Genomic DNA, 20,670 nt, shown 5'->3' on the forward strand with positions numbered 1-20,670 from the left:
AGATGCAATTATAATGAACAGGTTAGCAATGATATATATATGTGGAAATAGGAGCAAAACTAGGCTCTTTCAAACCTAGGGGTAAATGGGTACAGTCTTACGATGGTGGAGAGAGTTCAGTTCAGTTCGAGGTAGTTACTTGAGTAACGTTGGAGAGAGAGAGGTGAGAGGTGATGCCGTCGATCTTCCCGTTGTCTTCCGAATTCCCGTTGTGGTCACCGACTATGACCATAGCACATATGACTGTTCTTCAGTGATGGAATTATCACCCAGGCGAGGGTGGACACACAAATAATTCCCCACCAATCGCACTTTTTCACACTGTGAGAGCAACTGATCGATTTCCCCAAATCGATCCTCCAAAAACCCCACCTTCTTGTGGGTGCAACAAAGCTCGTTCAGTGTCCGAAGCTGTGTGTCTCATGGTGTGTCTCTCTGTGTCACAGCGGACCTGGTTTTTATCTCCACATGTTGGACACCAGCTGCCCATCAACCTGCTCCTCCCTCCACTTTCTGCAGGAACTTTACAAGCAGGCAAGTGACCTCGGGGAAAGGTAAACAAGCTGGCAGAGAAACCATAACATCAATCTTTGGAGCAGTTTCTGTCTCTCTCTCTCTCTCTCTCTCTCACTGCGCTGCATGCCTCCCTCTCTCTCTCTCTTAATAGCAGCACAGTTCATAGGGTCTATTCTGGACCCCGTTTCAACTAGGGTTACCCGTGACATACTAAACAAAGAGGATATGGTAGAATGGAGATTAAGGTTTTCAGGTGACACTGTGTTTTTGGAGTTGCTCAATTAGTGGATAAGTAACAGCAGATTGTGAGAGAGAACATAAAGCTATGCAACGATTGCTGAAAATCTGAAACAAACAATAGATGTTGGAAGTTCTCAACAGATCAGGCAGATACTTGGAGAAACAAAAGTCAAATTAATGTTACAGGTGGATGACCCTATATCAGAACAAACAAAGAACAAACAAGAACAAGTGGTTATCTAAAATTGTAAAATTTATTGTTGTCCCAGGAGTTGTAACATGGCTGGATGGAAGATGAGGTGCCTATATTGTGATCCATTTCAACGGTGCAGGAGTGGGAGTGGAATGGAGATTAAAGTAGTAGGCAGCTGAAGTTGGAGTCATGTTTGTGGACTGAATGGAGATGTAGAGATTCCTGTATGACGTTCAATAAAATGCAGTAGACAAGCACAAAATAATTAGCCAGAGGTATTGATGGATTTTAATGATTTGGCCAAGAACATAAAGGAAGGGAGCTTTGCTGCAACTACACAAACTCTTGGTTAAACTTCTCATCTTTCTTTCCAGTCCTGATGAAGGGTCTTGGCCCAAAATATGGACAGTTTACACTTTTCCATCGATACTGCCTAACCTGCTGAGTTCCTCTAGCATTTTGTGCTTTGGATTTCCAGCATCTGCATTTTTTTCTTGTGTTTATCTTAGTCAGACACCATCTAGAGTGTGGTATAGCATGTAACAAAGGCTGTAGTCACCTTACAAAAGAGAGTAGCACTGTTTGCCAAAGCATTACTAGGTTTTGAGATTGAGATTAAGAGTAGAGATTACATGAAATAGTACTGCAATCCTGGAATGGAGAACATAAAGGATGATTTAAATATAAATAATTGGCAGCGTAGTTAGTAACAATATCTGCAGGTGGGGAGACTCGGGAGCCATAAACTTAAAATCAATGTCAGGACACTTGGAAGTTCAAAGATGAGTGAATTGTAAAATTCTTATACAAAGTGTATTTGACTCAATCAATCACACTTGGAAGTTCAAAGATGAGTGAATTGTAAAATTCTTATACAAAATGTATTTGACTCAATCAATCACAAGTAATTCTAAATCTGAAGCTATTTTATTGTCTTTAAAGTATAAAAGGACAAAGAACTAAAGCAGTTAGTTGAAATATAATTGCAAATAAGCATGATCTTGTTGAACAGAAAAACAATGTTATAGTCCTTTTGAATCCTTAATGTTATGACTGAATCACATTTATTATACATCACAAACTTGCTTAAAACCACTTAAACACAAAGCAAATTTTATTTAATGAATGTCTCTGTGACATATAATCAAATTGAACTCCAGGCTCAAAGTATGATCATAGTTTCAATTTCCTAAAATTATTCTATTTTAGTTTTAATTATCCATAATTAAGGGAGAAATAATTGATTAATCAAGGAGTTAAAGTACTGGTAGATTAAAATATGATAATTTTTATAGACATCAAGGAACTAACTAAATTAAGCAATTTATTATCCTTATGGAATTACTGTTTAAAATGACAGATGTGGCATTATCAATTTTATTAATATCCTATTTGACTCTGAAATGAGGGTTTGGAACTGTTTGTTTAAATTAAGATTGAAAGCTGTTATGAATATACTGTATATACCAATCAAGAGCCTCATTTATCTTCAATATCAATGTGCTTATTATTCAGTTGCAGCAAGGTGAAATGGTTGAGTTAGCCATTAGTTCAGACTTACATTAAAGTTTTAAATTTGTATTTCTGGTAGTCTGCACTGAAAATGATTTGGTCGTTTTTTTTTCTGGGTGTGTGCAGGATTTGACACCAGCATTCTACCAATCTGCAAGGATTCCTTAGGCTGGATATTTAACAAGCTGGATATGAACTATGATCTCTTACTGGACCAATCAGAGTTGGGCACCATTTATCTTGATAAGTATGAGCAGTGTATTAAACCTCTTTTCAACTCCTGTGACACATTTAGAGATGGAAAGCTTTCAAACAATGAATGGTGCTACTGCTTCCAGAGGCAGGGAGGTGAGTTTATCACAAACTCTTTAACAAAACACATTTTATTGCTGGCAATTCCCCTTTGCATTGGGGGAACAAGATCTATATTATTGTGGAAGAATCGTTGATGTTCCTTGCTTAATCTGTTTGTTTGTTTGTGGATATAGAGTAATAGCTGGGAGTTTAAAGCAGTCATCCGAGGTGGGGTGGGAGTCTGAGAGAAAGAGCAGGAGGACACAGTGGGTTAAAGTGTAATTGGAAACTGAATCTTCGAGCAGCTTTATTTTTCACTCCAAAGCAAACCTTACTAGTCTCATCTTCAATTGAATGTTCCTGTTATAGCACCAGTGGCTTTCTCTGTATAAAACCATGTGCTGTCAGTTTCAGAGCAGTATTCTCTGTTGATTTATCGGATGTTCTTGCAGCTTCTGGCTTTAAGCTGCCTCACAGCAACTGATGGGGGGGGATGTATCACAATTTGAAACAGCACATTTTCACCTGCTACTGAATAGATGTTACAGTGATAGGAGGAAACTGAACGAGTTGCTCCTCGGGAGTTAGAGGAACATGGAAAGCTAAAGAGTACCCACTTTCACTTTATGGGTTATGGGACACTCAGGGAGGAAGCTGTAAGCAATAATAACAGATGATTCTGGTCCACAAAGGCTGGCACTTTGGATAATGCAGTAATGTAGAACACTAGAACACGCCGTCCAGCGATTCGCTTTGGGCCTAGATTTCACGGCTGACTGTTGATTCTATGAGTAATCTGATCAGTGCAGTGCAATTCAACCCTACAGCCACAGAAGGTGGTCTTTCCTCGTTCCCCCTGCACGTGATCACCTTTGCCATCGGTTCTACCCTAGCATTAGGTAATGCCGAAACCTTAACTCAATCTAATTCTCAGAGTTTAGAGAAATAGAGGGCTATGCACCAGGGAAATTCTAGGCCGTCTCTAGAGTAGGATACATGGTCGGCACAACATTGTGGGCCGAAGGGCCTGTAATGTGCTGTAAATGTCTATGTTCTGTGGAACAATACAGCCCAGGAAAAGCCATTCAGCCTAAAATGTCTGTACTGACTATGATATTAGTCCAAACTAATTCCATCCGTCATCATATTCATGTACCTGTCAAAATGTCTCTCAAATGTTTCTGTCATCTTTACTTCCCCTGGCCACTGTATTCCATATGCCTATCATGCACTGTGGGGCAAAGAACTTGCTATGTAAATCTACATTAAACTTTCCACCTCTCACTTTAAAGCTATGCCCTCTGATATTGTCATTTCAACCCTGGGGAAAAGGACTAACTAATTTATTTATGCCTCCCATAATTTTACAGTATATACTTCTTCCAGAGACTCTGACACACCAGTATGTCCAATCTCTCATAGCTAATACCTTCCAATCCAGGTAACATCCTGATGAACCTCTTCTGCACCCTGCCCAAAGCCTGCAATCTTTCCTGTAATGTGGCAAATAGAAATTATTCAGACATAGGTGTGCTTAAAGATGGTCAAAGCTTAATATTGGCTGTGATGGTTTCCAGTTTCTGTTTGACAAGTTAATTTTTGACAATTGTTATGCACTGCCATCTAATTGCACGTTCAAGTTTCATAACAACAAAAGATCAATTGCCCATCATTAGAGAGCAGTCTGTGTAATCACCACTTCATAATGGCCAGTGACAGTTGATATAAAATGCTCGGATTTTATAAACCCAGTGATTTATGGCCTAATGCAAATTTTCAAAAGGGGTGACACTTGCTACTGTAACTTATCCATTCACTTGTAAGTATTGCAACTTTTTAAATTGAATACTTTTCAGTCTTGTACTAAAACATGTTGCCTTCTGGGTCTTGTGTAAAATGAAATCTCATACCTCCTGTACAAGGGTCATTCATTGATGGTATTAGCCCAGCCCATTCAGACACAAGACCCATTCTATTCTGTTTCAGGTCTCCCATGTCAAGCAGAAATCAACAAGATTCAAAGACAGAATAGAGGGAAGCATCTACTGGGTAAGCATTACAGTCTAATGAATTCTTTATGTGATTAATCTGTGGAATCAAATGAACAAATTTAAATTCTGGAATATCCTGTTGTAAATTCATATCTTATGATAATGCTGCTCACCCACTAAACATTACTTCAAATTATCAGTTGTGAATTGCCTCACTTCTGCATTATTCCCAGAACTTCCTGTTGCACTGGAAATCACAAATACTTTGCACTAAAATACCTTCCACTGCATTACTAGCTGGTCTCCCTCAGTGTACTCTGACAGAGACATTCACAGGCATGCTTGGCAGCTCTTCACTCTGGAAGATGAAACTAATGCTTAAATCTTCTAAATCCTAATACTTGTTTTACTACACTTAAATGCTAAGCAATTGGATTTCTGTCATTTGAAATGCTAAATATATTCTTTGAATAGTGTTAACACCCACTTAGATCTCCCGAAGATTCACTAAAAGCAGTACTATAACATTTATTGCTCAGAATCTTGTGATAAAATGGGAAGTGCATGGATCCCCATGGGAGCTGCACTGAAAATCTTGTCATAACTACATTGACTGGTGGAAACCAAGTTACAATAACAGAGTAGAAAGGAAATTGCAGATGAAGCATTGAAGGAGGAAAATGGATTGTTGACATTTTGGATCGAGACCATCATTCAGGACAAATGAAAGATCCCAATGAAGGGACTCAACCCAAAATGCCAACCACTTATTTCCCTCCATAAATGCTGCCTGACATGCTGAGTACCTCCAGCATTTTGTGCATAGCTTCAGTGCATAAAGAACTCTCTCTCTGCACCAGTTATCAAACAGCCCCCGGAAAGTTTACCAAATATGTAAGGAGAAACATCTTTGGAATGTGGGAGGAAACCAGAGCACCCAGAGGAAACCCACATGGTCACGGAGAGAACACACAAACTCCTTACAGAGAGCAGCAGAATTGAACCCGTGTTGTTGGTGCTGTAACAGCTTTATGTTAACTACTCTGCTACCATGCTGTCCACGCACGATGCGTTCACGGATATTCATTGAAAGAACCGTGAAGGTTTTTGGTCACATAAGAAGTCTGAGATTTATGCCAGGTGTTAAGGAATGGGAGCAGCACAATCTGTTATGCCATTAAGTCTGTAATTGATGCTCGGCAAGTGTTGGTTACACACTTAAATAATCAGCTAAATTGTGCACAACTGCACTCGGGTCTGTTTTCTGATAGGAAGTGAATGCTAACTCAGTCTGTCCGAAGTAAGTACGCTTTATCAACAGCTTACATGCATAGAAATCTGTAAATGGGCAAAAATTCTATGCTATAGTATTTTGTTGGCTCATCGAATTGGTGAATGGTACCTTTATACATCAGTTGAGTATTCTGTCAAGATCTTAGTCACTGTTAAATTAGTTGATCGTAGTTTCATAGCAGAAGGGATGTCATTAATCTTAGCATCCTGATGGTCAGGAAGATGTAATGAATAAGGTTTTTCACATCAGATCACTATTTTGAAATACACATACAGTATCTACCTATAAATAAAGGAGAGGATTTCATTCATTATGATGCACGCTGATATTTGCTGCAAAGAGTTACATAAATAATGGTAACAGCATCCTACAACTGATGCCCTTACAAGTGGACAGCCTTAGGGGAAAAGAACAGAATTGTAACTGTAAAGGAACTTATCAGAGGCGATCAACTGCTCCTTCAGCCTTCTGGACAAATTCCTCCAGCCAAATATTATACCATGCATTATTATTAGGCAATATCTATTTACACAGATACTCAATTTCTCTGTTAAATTACTGCTGTCATGAAAACTGTCTTCCCAATTTCTATACATTCAATTCTTCGCAAAGTCTGCTCTGGTTACTCCTGTGTGATGTGGAATGCTCTGTTGCCAATTTCATCGATGACAGTCTATTGATCTTTATCTGACTCTGCTTTCTTGGTCCATTTCAACCACTTTTTCTGCACAATCCATCTACAGACCACTTCACTCTTCTGGTTCTATACTAGTTATCCCAGTGTAGTTAATCATTCCTCAACTGTTCGTTCTGTACTACATCCTGCAAAACCCTAAGTTTTATGCTTTTCATTTTATCTTCTGCCTAACTCTGCTTACAATCAGGCTACTCTCCATGTGTGACCCTTCCCCATAATATTGTACATAAATATAGAGTACCCTTCTTGATTTGACCCATTTGCACCTGTCTGCTTTAACCCAATCACAAGACCATGGTCATGCTGTTTGACTGCCTGTTGGAAGAACCATTGTTACAGGCTCAAGAACAACTTCTGCCCCACTGTGTTATAAGAGTAACAGTCCCTTTGTACAATAAGATGGACTCCTGACCTCACTGTTGCCTTGCACTGCACCTTCTCTGTAACTGTAGCACTTTATATTCTGTTGATGCTTTTCCTGTACACTACACCCATGTACTGATGTGATGAAATGATCTGTATACATAGCATGCGAAACAAAGTCTTTCACTGTAGCTCAGTACAGGTGACAATAATAAACAAGCATAGCTTTTATTTTTCTACTTAGTGTCAGAAACTGATTCTATCTTCTTTTCTGGTAATATGTTCAGATGTGCAACCTCAGTGTGCTGCTTAACCCTGAACTAAACGTTAATTTGACATTTGATCCTTAACCAAGTAAGCCACATTTGATGGTGTTTTGTTTCCCACCATCACTAACACTCAGATTTAGTTCATCTAATGCTTTGCTTATCACTAAACTTTAATAAACAATCCAACTATTACTCAGTGCAATAAGCCTGCAAGGTTCTGTGTATGCTCTTTGCTAGTTCATGCCAACCTGTTCTACCACATAAGCTGACGTGCAGATCCTCACCCTGTCAACATCATCTTTATAACCTTTTTTAGCTCCTTGCTCCAATACATACCATTCATTCCGAAGATTCTGGTGTCTCAATGAATGTTCTCCAGCCGCAATGTCCTCACCTTTCCAGGTTGCCCACTCCACCACAGATGCCTGAGCCAACTGTTTTCATGCTTTTTTTCATAATCAAACTCAGATTTAACATCAGCAGCATATGTCATGAAATTTTACCACAGCAGTACAATGAAATCCATGATAAATAGTGGAAAAGGTTACATTAAATATATATATATATCTGTTAAATAGTTAAAATAAGTTGTGCAAAATAACAGAAATAAAAAGTAGTGAGGTAGTGTTCATGGGTTCAATGTCCGTTTAGAAATTGATGGCAGAGTGGAAGAAGCTGTTGCTGAATCACTGTGTTTCTGGCTTCTGGTTTCTGTACCTCCTTCCCGACAGTAACGGTGTGAAGGGGATATTCCTGGGTGGTGGGGATACTTAATGATGGATGCTGCCTTGAAGATATCAAGGAACAGTGCCTATTTTTTGTACAATTCAAATTATTGCCTCTGATTGTGCCTTTGGTCATTTTCTCTTGCCTGACAATCGATCTCTTTCTTTACTCGAAGACAGTGTGCAATGTTACATGAAAGTGATAAATACAAACAATTACATGATGTAATAAGTTTTAGAGAAGTTAAACTGAACATTGTTTGTTGTTTGTGGCTTAATTCAGGGATCTTTATACCAAGGTGCACTGAGGATGGATACTACAAATCAGTCCAATGCCACAGCAGCACAGGGCAGTGTTGGTGTGTTGACAGATATGGAAATGAAATAATAGGATCACGCAGACAAGGAACTCCGATCTGTGGTAAGACCAATCAAAGTAAAAGCATAAGTCTCATTTAGGCTGTTTTCATGAGATAACAAGTGACAAAGGAATGAATTATTTTTCAAATACTTTGCCAGCCACAGGCCATAAAGCAATCTGTAGTGTGAATCGTTTAATGACCATGCAGGGATTTATCACCTTCCTTCAAGGTCAGAGTTCTCATTGATCAGACTCAGTGGAATGGCTCACTGAGCTCAATCTACTGGTGTTACAAACTCACACACTTTGAAGAATTTCATTTTATGAGAAGCACAATAACTAAAGTATAATTAATCATTAAAAGCTCTCATGGTGTGAACTTAAACGGACAACTCGAGAGGATCAACAGAAACACAGAAGCTCCAAAGCAAAATGACATGATCATCAGAGAAAAAGGCCGTGTGCCTCTATGGCAGTTTTTTAATGATTCGTTTGCTGTTGCTGATAGTAAAGGAAGAATTCTTAACCATTTTTTCTTTAATATTTTATCAAAAGAATTTGATACTTTATCACATTTTGAAAGGGAGTGGATTTAACACTTCATTAAAATAATCTTACGTTCTTTCCATCAGTCTTAAGCATCTTGCAATGAATTCCTGAGTTCAGAAAATAATGGATTACCAAAAATCTGAAAACAGCAATGCTATTTTACTGGTATAACATTATCAAAATTTACATGATGTTCAGTAGTTTTCTAATATACAGTAAGTATGGAAAAGAAGGAAGCTGGAATAGGCCACTTCGCCCTTGATCCTGCCTCATTATTCATGGCTGACCTTTTACATTAAGGCTACTTTCCTACATCAACTTCATAGCCCTCAATTCCTTGGACATCATAAGCTTTATTGCTGAATGTCTGAAATACTCTCAGTGACTGAGCCTGCGCCACTCTTTCTCGGTAGAGAATTCTAATGATTCACAGCACTTTGGGTGCAGATCTAAAGTCCACCAATTCAGCTTGCACCATTTGACAAAGTCCTCCACCAGGGCCCTGTCTTCATCCTCCCATTCTTCCTTTGTACACCCAACTATTGCTGAGTCATCAGAGAATTTCTGCAGATGATATAACTCGGTGTTGTATCTCAAGTCCAAGGTATGCAAGGTAAACAGGAATGGAGCTAATACAGTTCCCTGTGGGGTACTGGTGCTGCTTACAGAGATGTCTGACACACAGCTCTGAAGCTGCATAAACTGTGGTCTGCCAGGATACAATGGAAGTGTCATCTACCTGCTGAACAGAGCCTACTCCCATTTGGATAAGCAGGGCAGCACTGTGACGATCATGGTTTTTGATTTCTCAAGTGCCTCCAATACCACACAGCCCTCATTGCGGGGGAAGCTGTCCCCAGCCGATGGATGAGAGCATCATCGACTCCAGTGTGCTCCTAGTAGGCAAACTGCAGGGGATTGAGGGCTTATCTGAGCAGGGGTCGGAGGTGAGCCAGGACCAGCTTGTCCAGGGTCTTCATGATGTGTGAGGTCAGGACCATAAGACGGTATTCAAGACTTTCAGTCGGCTCTTCTTGGGTATTGGGACCACACATGATGTTTTCCACACAATCAGGACCCTTTCCAGACTGAGAGTCAGATTGAAAACGCACTGGTGAACTCCACACAGCTGCTTAGCACACTGCTTCAGGACTTTGGTTTCACACCATCCCATGTCTGAGTTTAGCACTGATCTCTCTGACACCACAGTGCTTATAGGCAGCAAATCTGAAAATGACCCATTTATTCATACTGTTTTGTGTTTTTGTTCTGTTTACTGACACACTGAAAGCTTTCTGTAGATCCATACATAGCACATTCACACTTTTCCCTCATCAATTCTGCTGGATACAATTCAAATAAAGCTTTCAACTGGATAGCCAAACATGATTTCCTTTAAATCCACATTGACTTACCCGATCCCTGTTACTGCCACTTTAATAGATTGTATAAAACTTTCCTATAATTGCTTTCTCTTCCCCTGCTCTCTTAAATATTGCATCAAAAATATGACCAGAAACAGGAGTTGACCATTCATCTCCTCAAGGTGACTTCACCAGATAATCAGATGATGACCATTTTTCCCCTTGATTGTCAGGAATATTTTCACCAATGCCTTAAAATATTCCAAGAAGGGGGGAAGAAATAGAGTTCCAAAGGCTCATGACCCTGTGAGAGAAAGTGATTTCATTTCATCTGCATTTTCAATAGACGATCACTTATTTTAAAACACTGGCTCATGTTTCTAGATTTTCCTACAACAGAATACATCATTTCACTTTCCTAAACTCCTAGCGGATCCAATCTTTCTAATAAGACAATCGATTCATTTCATGTATTAGTCTCTTAAACCTTCTCTGAACTCCTTCCAATACATTTAACATCTTTTTTCAATCAGGAGACTAATACTGTACACACACTCCAGATGTGGTTTCACCAGTGCCTGATATAACTGAAGCATAAACTCCCTACTTTATACTATTCACCAGCTCTAAGCGATATTCTATAAACATTCATAACTAATAACTGTACCTGCATATGAGCCTTCCTGTAAATGATGTAGAGTACCCAGATCCTTCTGCAATCTCTCACTATTGGGATAACCTTTCTTTTAAAATAATATTACCTGACAAAATGGACAGTTTCCTATTTCCTAATGTTATACTCTTTTTACCGGATCTTTATCCACTTTGCAGTATCTTAATGCCCTCTTCACAATTTATTTTCCACCTAACTGTGTGTGTGGCATCCGTTGGTCTTGAGAGACCATGGATCTGTGCCTGGAGTTTCCAGGGCGCAGGCCTGGGCAGGGTTGTATGGGAGACCGGCAGTTGCCCAAGCTGCAGGCCTTCCCCTCTCCACACCACCGACGTTGTCCAAGGGAAGGGCACTAGGACCCATACAGCTTGGCACCGGTGCCTTCGCAGAGCAATGTGTTGTTAAGTGCCTTGCTCGAGGACACAAACACGCTGCCTCAGCTGAGGCTCGAACCAGTGACCTTCAGGTTACTAGTCTGATGCCTTGCCCACTAGGCATTAGCAGTAAAGTTAGTAACTAAACCTCACGGTTAAGCCTCCTGCAATGCATCAAATGTTTTGCCAACCAGAATAAAACCAATTCAAGACTGTTGTTTCCTGTCAGCCAGCCAGTTTTGTGTCCGCACCAATACTTTACCTCTTATTCCATGAGCTTCTAATTAACCATATTTACTTCGTCTAATTTCCCTAACCGCCCCGAACCACTGAAAATTTTCCTCACTGGCAAATGTTACCTTCCTCCTTTGTCTCCTTCCCATTTTAGAAATGGAGTCACAACAGCATACACAGATTCTTCAACCCAGCATGTCCACACACCCATAGTAGTTGTCTGCATTGGTCCCCTTTTCTCACAACTCGTCCATAGCCTTCTGTGCCCTAGTAATTCAACTGCTTCTCTGGATGCTTCTTAACTGTGAGTACCTGTCTCTACGGTCACCTAAGGTAACATGTTCCAGATTTTAGCCATTGATAGTGTGGAAAAATACCCCCTCCTATCACCTCTAAACCTCCTTCCTCTTGTTACGAATGCAGCACCAATCTATATGAAACTGAGACAAGGTTTATAAACAAATCCCAAAATCTTTTAACCTCTGCTCAAGAACATTGAAAAGTCAACAAACGACTAACTTAACCAGAAGTTAACAGTTAGGCGGCAATATCTAACAAATAGTCAAACTTAGAAACTGTTCTTAATGAGTTCTCATCCAAGCACAGTCTTAGAACCATAGAACATTACAGCACAGAAACAGGCCTTTTGGCCCTTCTTGGCTGTGCCGAACCATTTTTCTGCCTAGTCCCACTGACCTGCACCTGGCCCATATCCCTCCATACACCTCTCATCCATGTACCTGTCCAAGTTTTTCTTAAATGTTTAAAGTGAGCCCGCATTTACCACTTCATCTGGCAGCTCATTCCACACTCCCACCACTCTCTGTGTGAAGAAGACCCCCCCCCAATATTCCCTTTAAACTTTTCCCCCTTCACCCTTAACCCATGTCCTCTGGTTTTTTTCTCCCCTAGCCTCAGTGGAAAACGCCTGCTTACATTCACTCCATCTATACCCGTCATAATTTTATATACCTCTATCAAGTCTCCCCTCATTCTTCTACGCTCCAGGGAATAAAGTCCTAACCTATTCAACCTTTCTCGGTAACTCAGTTTCTCAAGTCTGGGCAACATCCTTGTAAACCTTCTCTGCACTCTTTCAACCTTATTGATATCCTTCCTGTAATTCGGTGACCACAACTGTGCACAATACTCCAAATTCGGCCTCACCAATGCCTTATACAATCTCACCATAACATTCCAACTCTTATACTCAATACTTTGATTTATAAAGGCCAATGTACCAAAAGCTCTCACTACTACCCCATCTACCTGTGATGCCACTTTTAGGGAATTTTCTATCTGTATTCCCAGATCCCTCTGTTCTACTGCACTCCTCAGTGCCCTACCATTTACCTTGTATGTTCTACCTTGGTTTTTCCTTCCAAAGTGCAATACCTCACACCTGTCTGCATTAAACTCCATCTGCCATTTTTCAGCCCATTTTTCCAGCTGGTTCAGATCCCTCTGCAAGCTTTAAAAGCCTTCCTCACAGTCCACTACACCTCCAATCTTTGTATCATCAGCAAATCTGCTGATCCAATTTACCACATTATCATCCAGATCATTGATATAGATGACAAATAACAATGGACCCACCACTAGTCACAGGCCTCCACTCAGAGAAGCAATCCTCCACTACCACTCTCTGGCTTCTTCCATTGAGCCAATGTCTAATCCAATTTACTACCTCTCCATGTATACCTAGAGACTGAACCTTCCTAACTAGGCTCCCATGCAGGACCTTGTCAAAGGTCTTACTGAAGTCCATGTAGACAACATCCACTGCCTTCCCTTCATCTACTTACCTTGTAACCTCCTCGAAAAGCTCTAATAGATTTGTTAAACATGACCTACCACGCACAAAGTCGTGTTGACTCTCCCTAATAAGTCCCTGTCTATCTAAATACTTGTAGATCTTATCTCTTAGTACTCCTTCCAATAATTTACCTACTACCGACGTCAAGCTTACCGGCCTATAATTTCCTGGATTACCTTTACAGCCTTTTTTAAACAACGGAACAACATGAGCTATCCTCCAATCCTCTGGCACCTCACCCGTAAATACCAACATTTTAAATATATCTGCCAGGGCCCCTGCAATTTCAACACTAGTCTCCTTCAAGCTCCAAGGGAATACCCTGTCAGGTCCTGGGGATTCATCTACTTTGATTTGCCTCAAGATAGCAAGCACCTCCTCCTCTTCAATCTGTGTAGGTTCCATGACCTCACTACTTGTTTGCCTTATTTCCACTGACTCCATGCCAGTTTCCTTAGTAAATACAGATGCAAAAAACCCATTTAAGATCTCCCCCATTTCTTTTGGTTCCATACATAGCTGACCACTCTGATCTTCAAGAGGACCAATTTTATCACTTAAAGTGGTAAATTCAAAAATCCATGTGATTTTGTGCTGTAATGTTCTATGGTTCTATTTATACAGTCATTAAGGAGAGACTTCCCTGAAACGAGGATTCCTTCGAAGTAATGACGAATCTGCCGATCCCACAGCTGAGAGATGCCTTGTTCGAAGAAATCACGAGGAAATAAAAGGAACTGACCTTTGACTGGAGGGTGGTCACTGCACAAACCTTCCCAACCTTGCAGGGGTTCAACTCAAATGTGCATGTCGCAATTCCTGAATGAAGTCACAAAGGTCTAACATTCCCCAAAACGCTGAACAACATTAACTTTATCCAATCCTTTGAACTCGGATAACTCCGGTAATGCCTTCACTCTCCGATACTGGACTGTAAGGGAAAAATAAACATTCAACAAACAAAACCGGTGGAGCCTCCACACCTCCGACCAGCAACAACAAAGTTGCACAAAAATAAAAATGAGAAACTGCGTCACAGATCACGGGCTTCGTTTAAATACCGTTCAGAACATGCCATCACGTGACATAACATCACCCCCACTGTCCCGTGTTCAAACTGTGAGCATTTAACACTCTCAACTTGCATCAATACCCTCTTGTTTTACATACCCCACCAAGGAAACCCACTAAACTTACTAATTTGTATACCTCTGTCAGTTACCCCTCAAGCTCCTCACTTCATGTACAAAGTAAATACAGCTCATCCAGTCAGTCCTTATAAGCTGTAAGTGTTCTGATCGAGGCAACATCCTGGTACAATTTCCTCTGCCCCTTCTTCAGTGAAGTTGCAGTCTTCCCATCAGGTGGCAACAATTGTACACACGATTTCAGCTGTAACCTCGGCAAAGTTTTATGAAGCTGTAACATGATCCTTTACCTGTGCTGCCCCTTTCAGGAAACTATTGCCTTGGACCCTCTCCATTTACTGTGTATGTCCTACCAAAATACATCACCTCTTACTTGTCAAGATTAACTTTCATCTGGATTGTTCTCCCCAACTTTCCAGCTGATAAACAATTTGCATAAAGTTACATGTGCTATTTTCCAATCTAGTGGGACCTACTAAACCTAGAGAATTCTAGAAAATTAGAAGTTAAAACCGCAAGCTCAACTATCTCACTAACTACTTCATTTAAAAGGGCCTAGAACCGTGTCAGTCTGCACCTCCAACAACTTTGCTGGTATTTTTCTAATTTTCACCCTCCCTCGTAATTCCCAATCTACAACTATTTCTGGGATTCTCTACTGTGAACTCTGACGCAAAATACTCTCTCTATACCTATGACATGTGTGGCTAGGCACAGCTGAAATGCCATCCAAACATTTGCTGAGGCACAACCATTGTTGACAGTATTTCAGATGGTGATGAGGAGGCATACAGGAGTGAGATAGATCAGCTGGGTGAGTGGTGTCGCAACAACAGCCTTGCACTCAACATCACTACAACCAAGGAATTGATTGTGGACTTCAGGAAGGAAACACACATCAATCCTCATTGATGCATCAATAGTGGAAGTGGTGAATAATTCCAAGTTCCTGGGTGTCAATATCTCTGAGGATCTACCTCGAGCCCAATATATTGATGCAATTGCAAAGAAGGCTCAACTGCAGCTATAGTTCATTAGGAGTTTGAAGAGACTTGGTATGTCACCAAAGTATAACTTGGTATAGCATCAAGGACATCTCTAAAAGGCAAAGCCTCAAAGGCAGTATCCAGCATAAGGACACCCGTCACCAAGGATATGCCCTCTTCTCATTGCTACCATCAAGCAGGAGGTATAGGAGCCTGAAAATACACACTCAGCATTTGAAGAACAGCCTTTTCCCCTCTGCTGTGAGATTTCCGAATGGAAAATGAACCAATGTACACAACCTCACTGTTTTTGCTCACTTTTGCACTACTTACTTATTTAATTATTCTGTATTGCACTGTGCTGTTGCTGCAAAACAATAAATTTCACAATGTATGCCAGTGATATTAAACCTGATTCCAATTCTGAAATTCTTAACTCATCTACTTTCTCCTTGTTTTCCATTACTATTGCTACAGCCTCACTTTCTTTAGGACTCAACACCATTCCTGTCAAGTGGATTTACATTTGCTAATCCACACGATGTGGAATCTACCCAGATGCTCTGGAAGCTTGGAAGATAACCTTGAGTGTTAGCTTCACAGCCAGCTTTTTTGAACTTCGGATATCGATCATTAGATCCTAGGCCTTTCCAATGCATTAATTCTTCCAATACTTTTTGAACAAATGAGAATTCCCTTCAACTGCAGGCTGCTCCACGAGGCCAGCGAAGAGATTGCTGAGCCTCTGGCTAGGACCTTTATGTCCTCTTTGTCCACAGGAATGGTACCAGAGGATTGGAGGGAGGCGAATGTTGTCCCCTTGTTCAAAAAAGGTAGTAGGGATGGTCCGGGTGATTATAGACCAGTGAGCCTTACGTCTGTGGTGGGAAAGCTGTTGGAAAAGATTCTTAGAGACAGAATCTATGGGCATTTAGAGAATCATGGTCTGATGAGGGAGAGTCAGCATGGCTTTGTGAAGGGAAGATCATGTCTAACAAGCCTGATAGAGTTCTTTGAGGAGGTGACCAGGCATGTAGATGAGGGTAGTGCAGTGGATGTGAACCACATGGATTTTAGTAAGGCATTTGACAAGGTACCACACTGTAGGCTTATTCAGAAAGTCAGAAGGCATGGGATCCAGGGAAGTTGGGCCAGGTGGATTCAGCATTGGCTTGCCTGCAGAAAGCAGAGGGTCGTGGTGGAGGGAGTACATTTGGATTGGAGGGTTGTGACTAGTGGTGTTCCACAAGGATTGGTTCTGGGACCTCTGCTTTTTGTGATTTTTATTAATGACCTGGATGTAAGGGTAGGAGGGTGGGTTGGCAAGTTTGCAGACGACACAAAGGTTGGTGGTGTTGTAGATAGTGTAGAGGATTGTTGAAGATTGCAGAGAGACATTGACAGGATGCAGAAGTGAGCTGACAAGTGGCAGATGGAGTTCAACCCAGAGAAGTGTGAGGTGGTACATTTTGGAAGGATAAACTCCAAGGCAGAGTACAAAGTAAATGGCAGGATACTTGGAAGTGTGGAGGAGCAGAGGGATCTGGGCGTACATGTCCACAGATCCCTGAAAGTTGCCTCACAGGTAGATAGGGTAGTTAAGAAATCTTATGGAGTGTTAGCTTTCATAAGTCGAGGGATAGAGTTTAAGAGTCACGAGGTAATTATGCAGCTCTATAAAACTCTGGTTAGGCCACACTTGGAGTACTGTGTCCAGTTCTGGTCACCTCACTACGGGAAGGATGTGGAAGCATTGGAAAGGGTACAGAGGAGATTTACCAGGTTGCTGCCTGGTTTAGAGAGTATGCATTATGATCAGAGATTAAGGGAGCTAGGGCTTTACTCTTTGGAGAGATGGAGGATGAGAGGAGACATGATAGAGGTGTACAAGATATTAAGAGGAATAGACAGAGTGGACAGCCAGCGCCTCTTCTCCAGGGCACCACTGCTCAATACAAGAGGACATGGCTTTAAGGTAAGGGGAGGGAAGTTCAAGGGGGATATTAGAGGAAGGTTTTTTACTCAGAGTGGTTGGTGCGTGGAATGCACTGCCTGAGTCAGTAGTGGAGGCAGATATACTAGTGAAATTTAAGAGACTACTAGACAGGTATATGGAGGAATTTAAGGTGGAGGGTTATATGGGAGGCAGGGTTTAAGGGTCGGCACAACATTGTGGGCTGAAGGGCCTGTACTGCGCTGTATTGTTCTGTGTTCTAACTCCACATTCATGCTGTAATGCTGAGCTCTATTATTTCAAGGAGGTTTTACTGATATATCTAAAGACAGACCAAGTGTTTCTTTAAGTTGCTATTTTCTTATTCTTCAATATAAATTCTCCTTTCTCAATTTGTAAACATTTGGTAATCTCACTTTTATGTACTTTATCTGTAGATTTACAAATCTACGGGGGGTGGCACAATGGCATCACAGTTACTGCAATGTTTTACAGCACCGACTGTAAGATCAGGGTTACCACGGTCTGTAAGAATTATCTTTCCCCTCGTCTGTCACGTCTTCTCTCTAGTTCCCTGTGCTATGCAAACTTCTGCTTAGACTGGAATGGCACTGCTCATGATACCTTGCAGAAGCAGAGGATGGATATGATTACAAGCTGAGCTTAAAACATCCAAATCTGACAGAGCAGCTCAGAGTAGCAAGGAATTATTCTACAGCTCCAATCAAAAGAAAATTAGTTACTAAAACAAAAAAGTGTTAGTGAGCATACCTGGCAGATTTCTAATACTCTGTGATCTGGAGGTTGCTTGGACCTCAAAATCCCTCTTGTTTTAGGCCAAGGGAATAACTTCCTTCTTCTGTTGAGAAGCTGAGTTTATGTAGGTTTCTCCTCTTTCTAGAAAAGCTGAGTTTATGTAGGTTTCTCCTCTTTCTAGAAAAGCTGAGTTTATGTAGGTTTCTCCTCTTTCTAGAAAAGCTGAATTTATGCATAGAAGATGCCCTCCTCTGTATTAGCAATGGAAAAGATAAAGAAATTGATTAACCTTTTCATTATCCTCTCTCTGAAGGCTGTATTGAGCGAGGGCGAGGTAAAGTTTGTCATTAACAGTTAGTGTGATTGTCTGATGTGCAGATTCACATGAGCAGTCTGAGCAGTGATCTTGGTTCAGCTTATGAAATAATGAAATTTCTTACAGTATGCTCCACACTTCCAAGATGCTCACTTCTTTAGGGGACCACATGAATCATCTTGTGCCACGTTTTCCCAGGTTCTGGCAGGTGTGCTCCCTTACAATCCAACATTTTCACCCCACGCGCACAAAGCTGCTGGCAAGAAAACCCTTCATTATATTTTTCAGATAACCATGGAGCTCCCTTCACCTTCCCTGCAACTGCCTGGTTTCAGTGGTGACTGTGAATTTAAAAGACTGAGAACTTGTGTGATAGCTGCACAGAAAACTATCAGCAGGAGCATTAAAATCAGCACTGTTTTGACAGCAACTGTATATGTTTCCTGATCTAAAAAACTTTATAATGTCCATTTCAATATGAAATTTCTGCAGGGGATCTAAATGACAGATAGCATCGAACACTACCATGCTTAAGTCCACGAAATTTGGCCCATCCAATTTTCCAGGCACGCATGTATGGAATGAAATTTAATTTTGGACCAGTGCAAAACCTAGCTAGTTGGAAAAAAGAGATAAATTATTCTTTGAAAAGTGGTGAGAATACATTCAGGATGAAATGTTCAAAGAGATGGTAAGATAATGAACTTGCTCATTCTTCTGGTGTGCATTAGTTTAGGGACATATTTTCAATGAGCTGAATAGAATTATGGAAATGATCACTGTGAAACTTTCCAGGCTAATATCAAACTCATTTTGATGTCAATAAAAACACAGAGAGATCTATGTTCTTTTGCTTTCAGAAGAAGATCAGGAGACTTCTGGTGACTTTGGCAGTGGTGGGCCCCATGTTTTGACCGATGATCAGGAAGATGAAAGAGAAATTCAGAAGGAAGAGAAAGTACCAGGAGGTGGAGGCAATGAAGATGATGAAGATAGTGAAGATGACAAAGATGATGACATTGGTTATATTTGGTAGTTGTATTTATTGTATTGCTCCCCAGAACTGTCATATTTTGCACTCTGCTCAAGTTCATTCTTAACCTCAGTTCGTCCACAGTACTGAGGAAGTGTTGCATCTGAGATAAAATAAACAAAATAACTTATAAAATGTTGATCTAACTGGAAACCATTTAGTAACTCTGTTGAGCATGCTCAGTAGCAAATTACATTTTGACTGTGTATCTCCACAAAAGAAAAATAGTGTTCAGAAAAGTTGTTCAGATTCTCCTGGAAATGAGCAGTACAATGAAATCCACTCAGCTTATCTAACCTTTAACATGCAGTGTTTTTTTTAAAGGGAATTTAAACCTAAACTATGGAGCCTTCTTAACATCAATTCCTAGGCATCGAAAAATACAATCGCAGCAGAAATTTATTTTAACTGTGATATTTACTTAGTTTGTTTTAATTGGCAAGTATTATTTGCATTCATTTATGTTAGTAAGCATGAAACCTCACCATTACTTCACCATATCAAAATGCATCATTGTAGCCAGGACCCTGTAGTTCAAGGAAGAATCACTTTGAGCTGCAAGACAGTAAAACATAGAGACTGGATGGTATAGTATATGGCCGGCATTCTATTCTGATAAATAAGTATCACGTAAATTTGGACATCTGAAAGGCATTATTTTCAAATGGCATAAAATAATAATTAAAGCCATAAAGTTTAAGTGACTTTTGTGCATATGCAAAAGAAAAATCAGAGATACTGTCCCCAGTTTTAGAAGGAGTAACTCAAAATGTTCACACAGGAGAGCTAAGAACTGCTGGTGAATCAGTAATTCAATTCAGTTTCAGAGAAGGCTGATGAAGAATTCTATTCACCTTTACGGTATTAATGCCTACAAATCATTTCATAGTAATCTTAATTATATTATTGGTGCCACAATACAGGAATTCTATCATCCAATCCTAATTATACAAAAGGCAGAGATTGCTAGGGAAAGGTCAAGAGTGAAACTGGTTTTGTCCTTCCTCACACT

General features: G+C 40.4%; 1 protein-coding gene across 1 annotated transcript in view; it reads left to right on the forward strand.

Moving 5' to 3' along the window:
• The window catches only part of LOC140739308 (testican-1-like), a 463,661-nt gene extending 443,868 nt beyond the window's left edge, over nucleotides 1-19,793 (forward strand). The window contains exons 9-12 of the mRNA XM_073067476.1: nucleotides 2,588-2,809; nucleotides 4,742-4,804; nucleotides 8,378-8,515; nucleotides 19,486-19,793. Of these exons, the coding sequence (XP_072923577.1) occupies nucleotides 2,588-2,809; nucleotides 4,742-4,804; nucleotides 8,378-8,515; nucleotides 19,486-19,661 (599 nt within the window). The 3' untranslated portion in view covers nucleotides 19,662-19,793. The remainder of the gene's footprint in view (nucleotides 1-2,587; nucleotides 2,810-4,741; nucleotides 4,805-8,377; nucleotides 8,516-19,485) is intronic.
• The last annotated feature ends 877 nt before the right edge of the window (nucleotides 19,794-20,670 follow it).

The sequence above is a fragment of the Hemitrygon akajei genome, chromosome 15, assembly GCF_048418815.1.
Source record: "Hemitrygon akajei chromosome 15, sHemAka1.3, whole genome shotgun sequence".
Lineage (NCBI taxonomy): Eukaryota > Metazoa > Chordata > Chondrichthyes > Myliobatiformes > Dasyatidae > Hemitrygon > Hemitrygon akajei.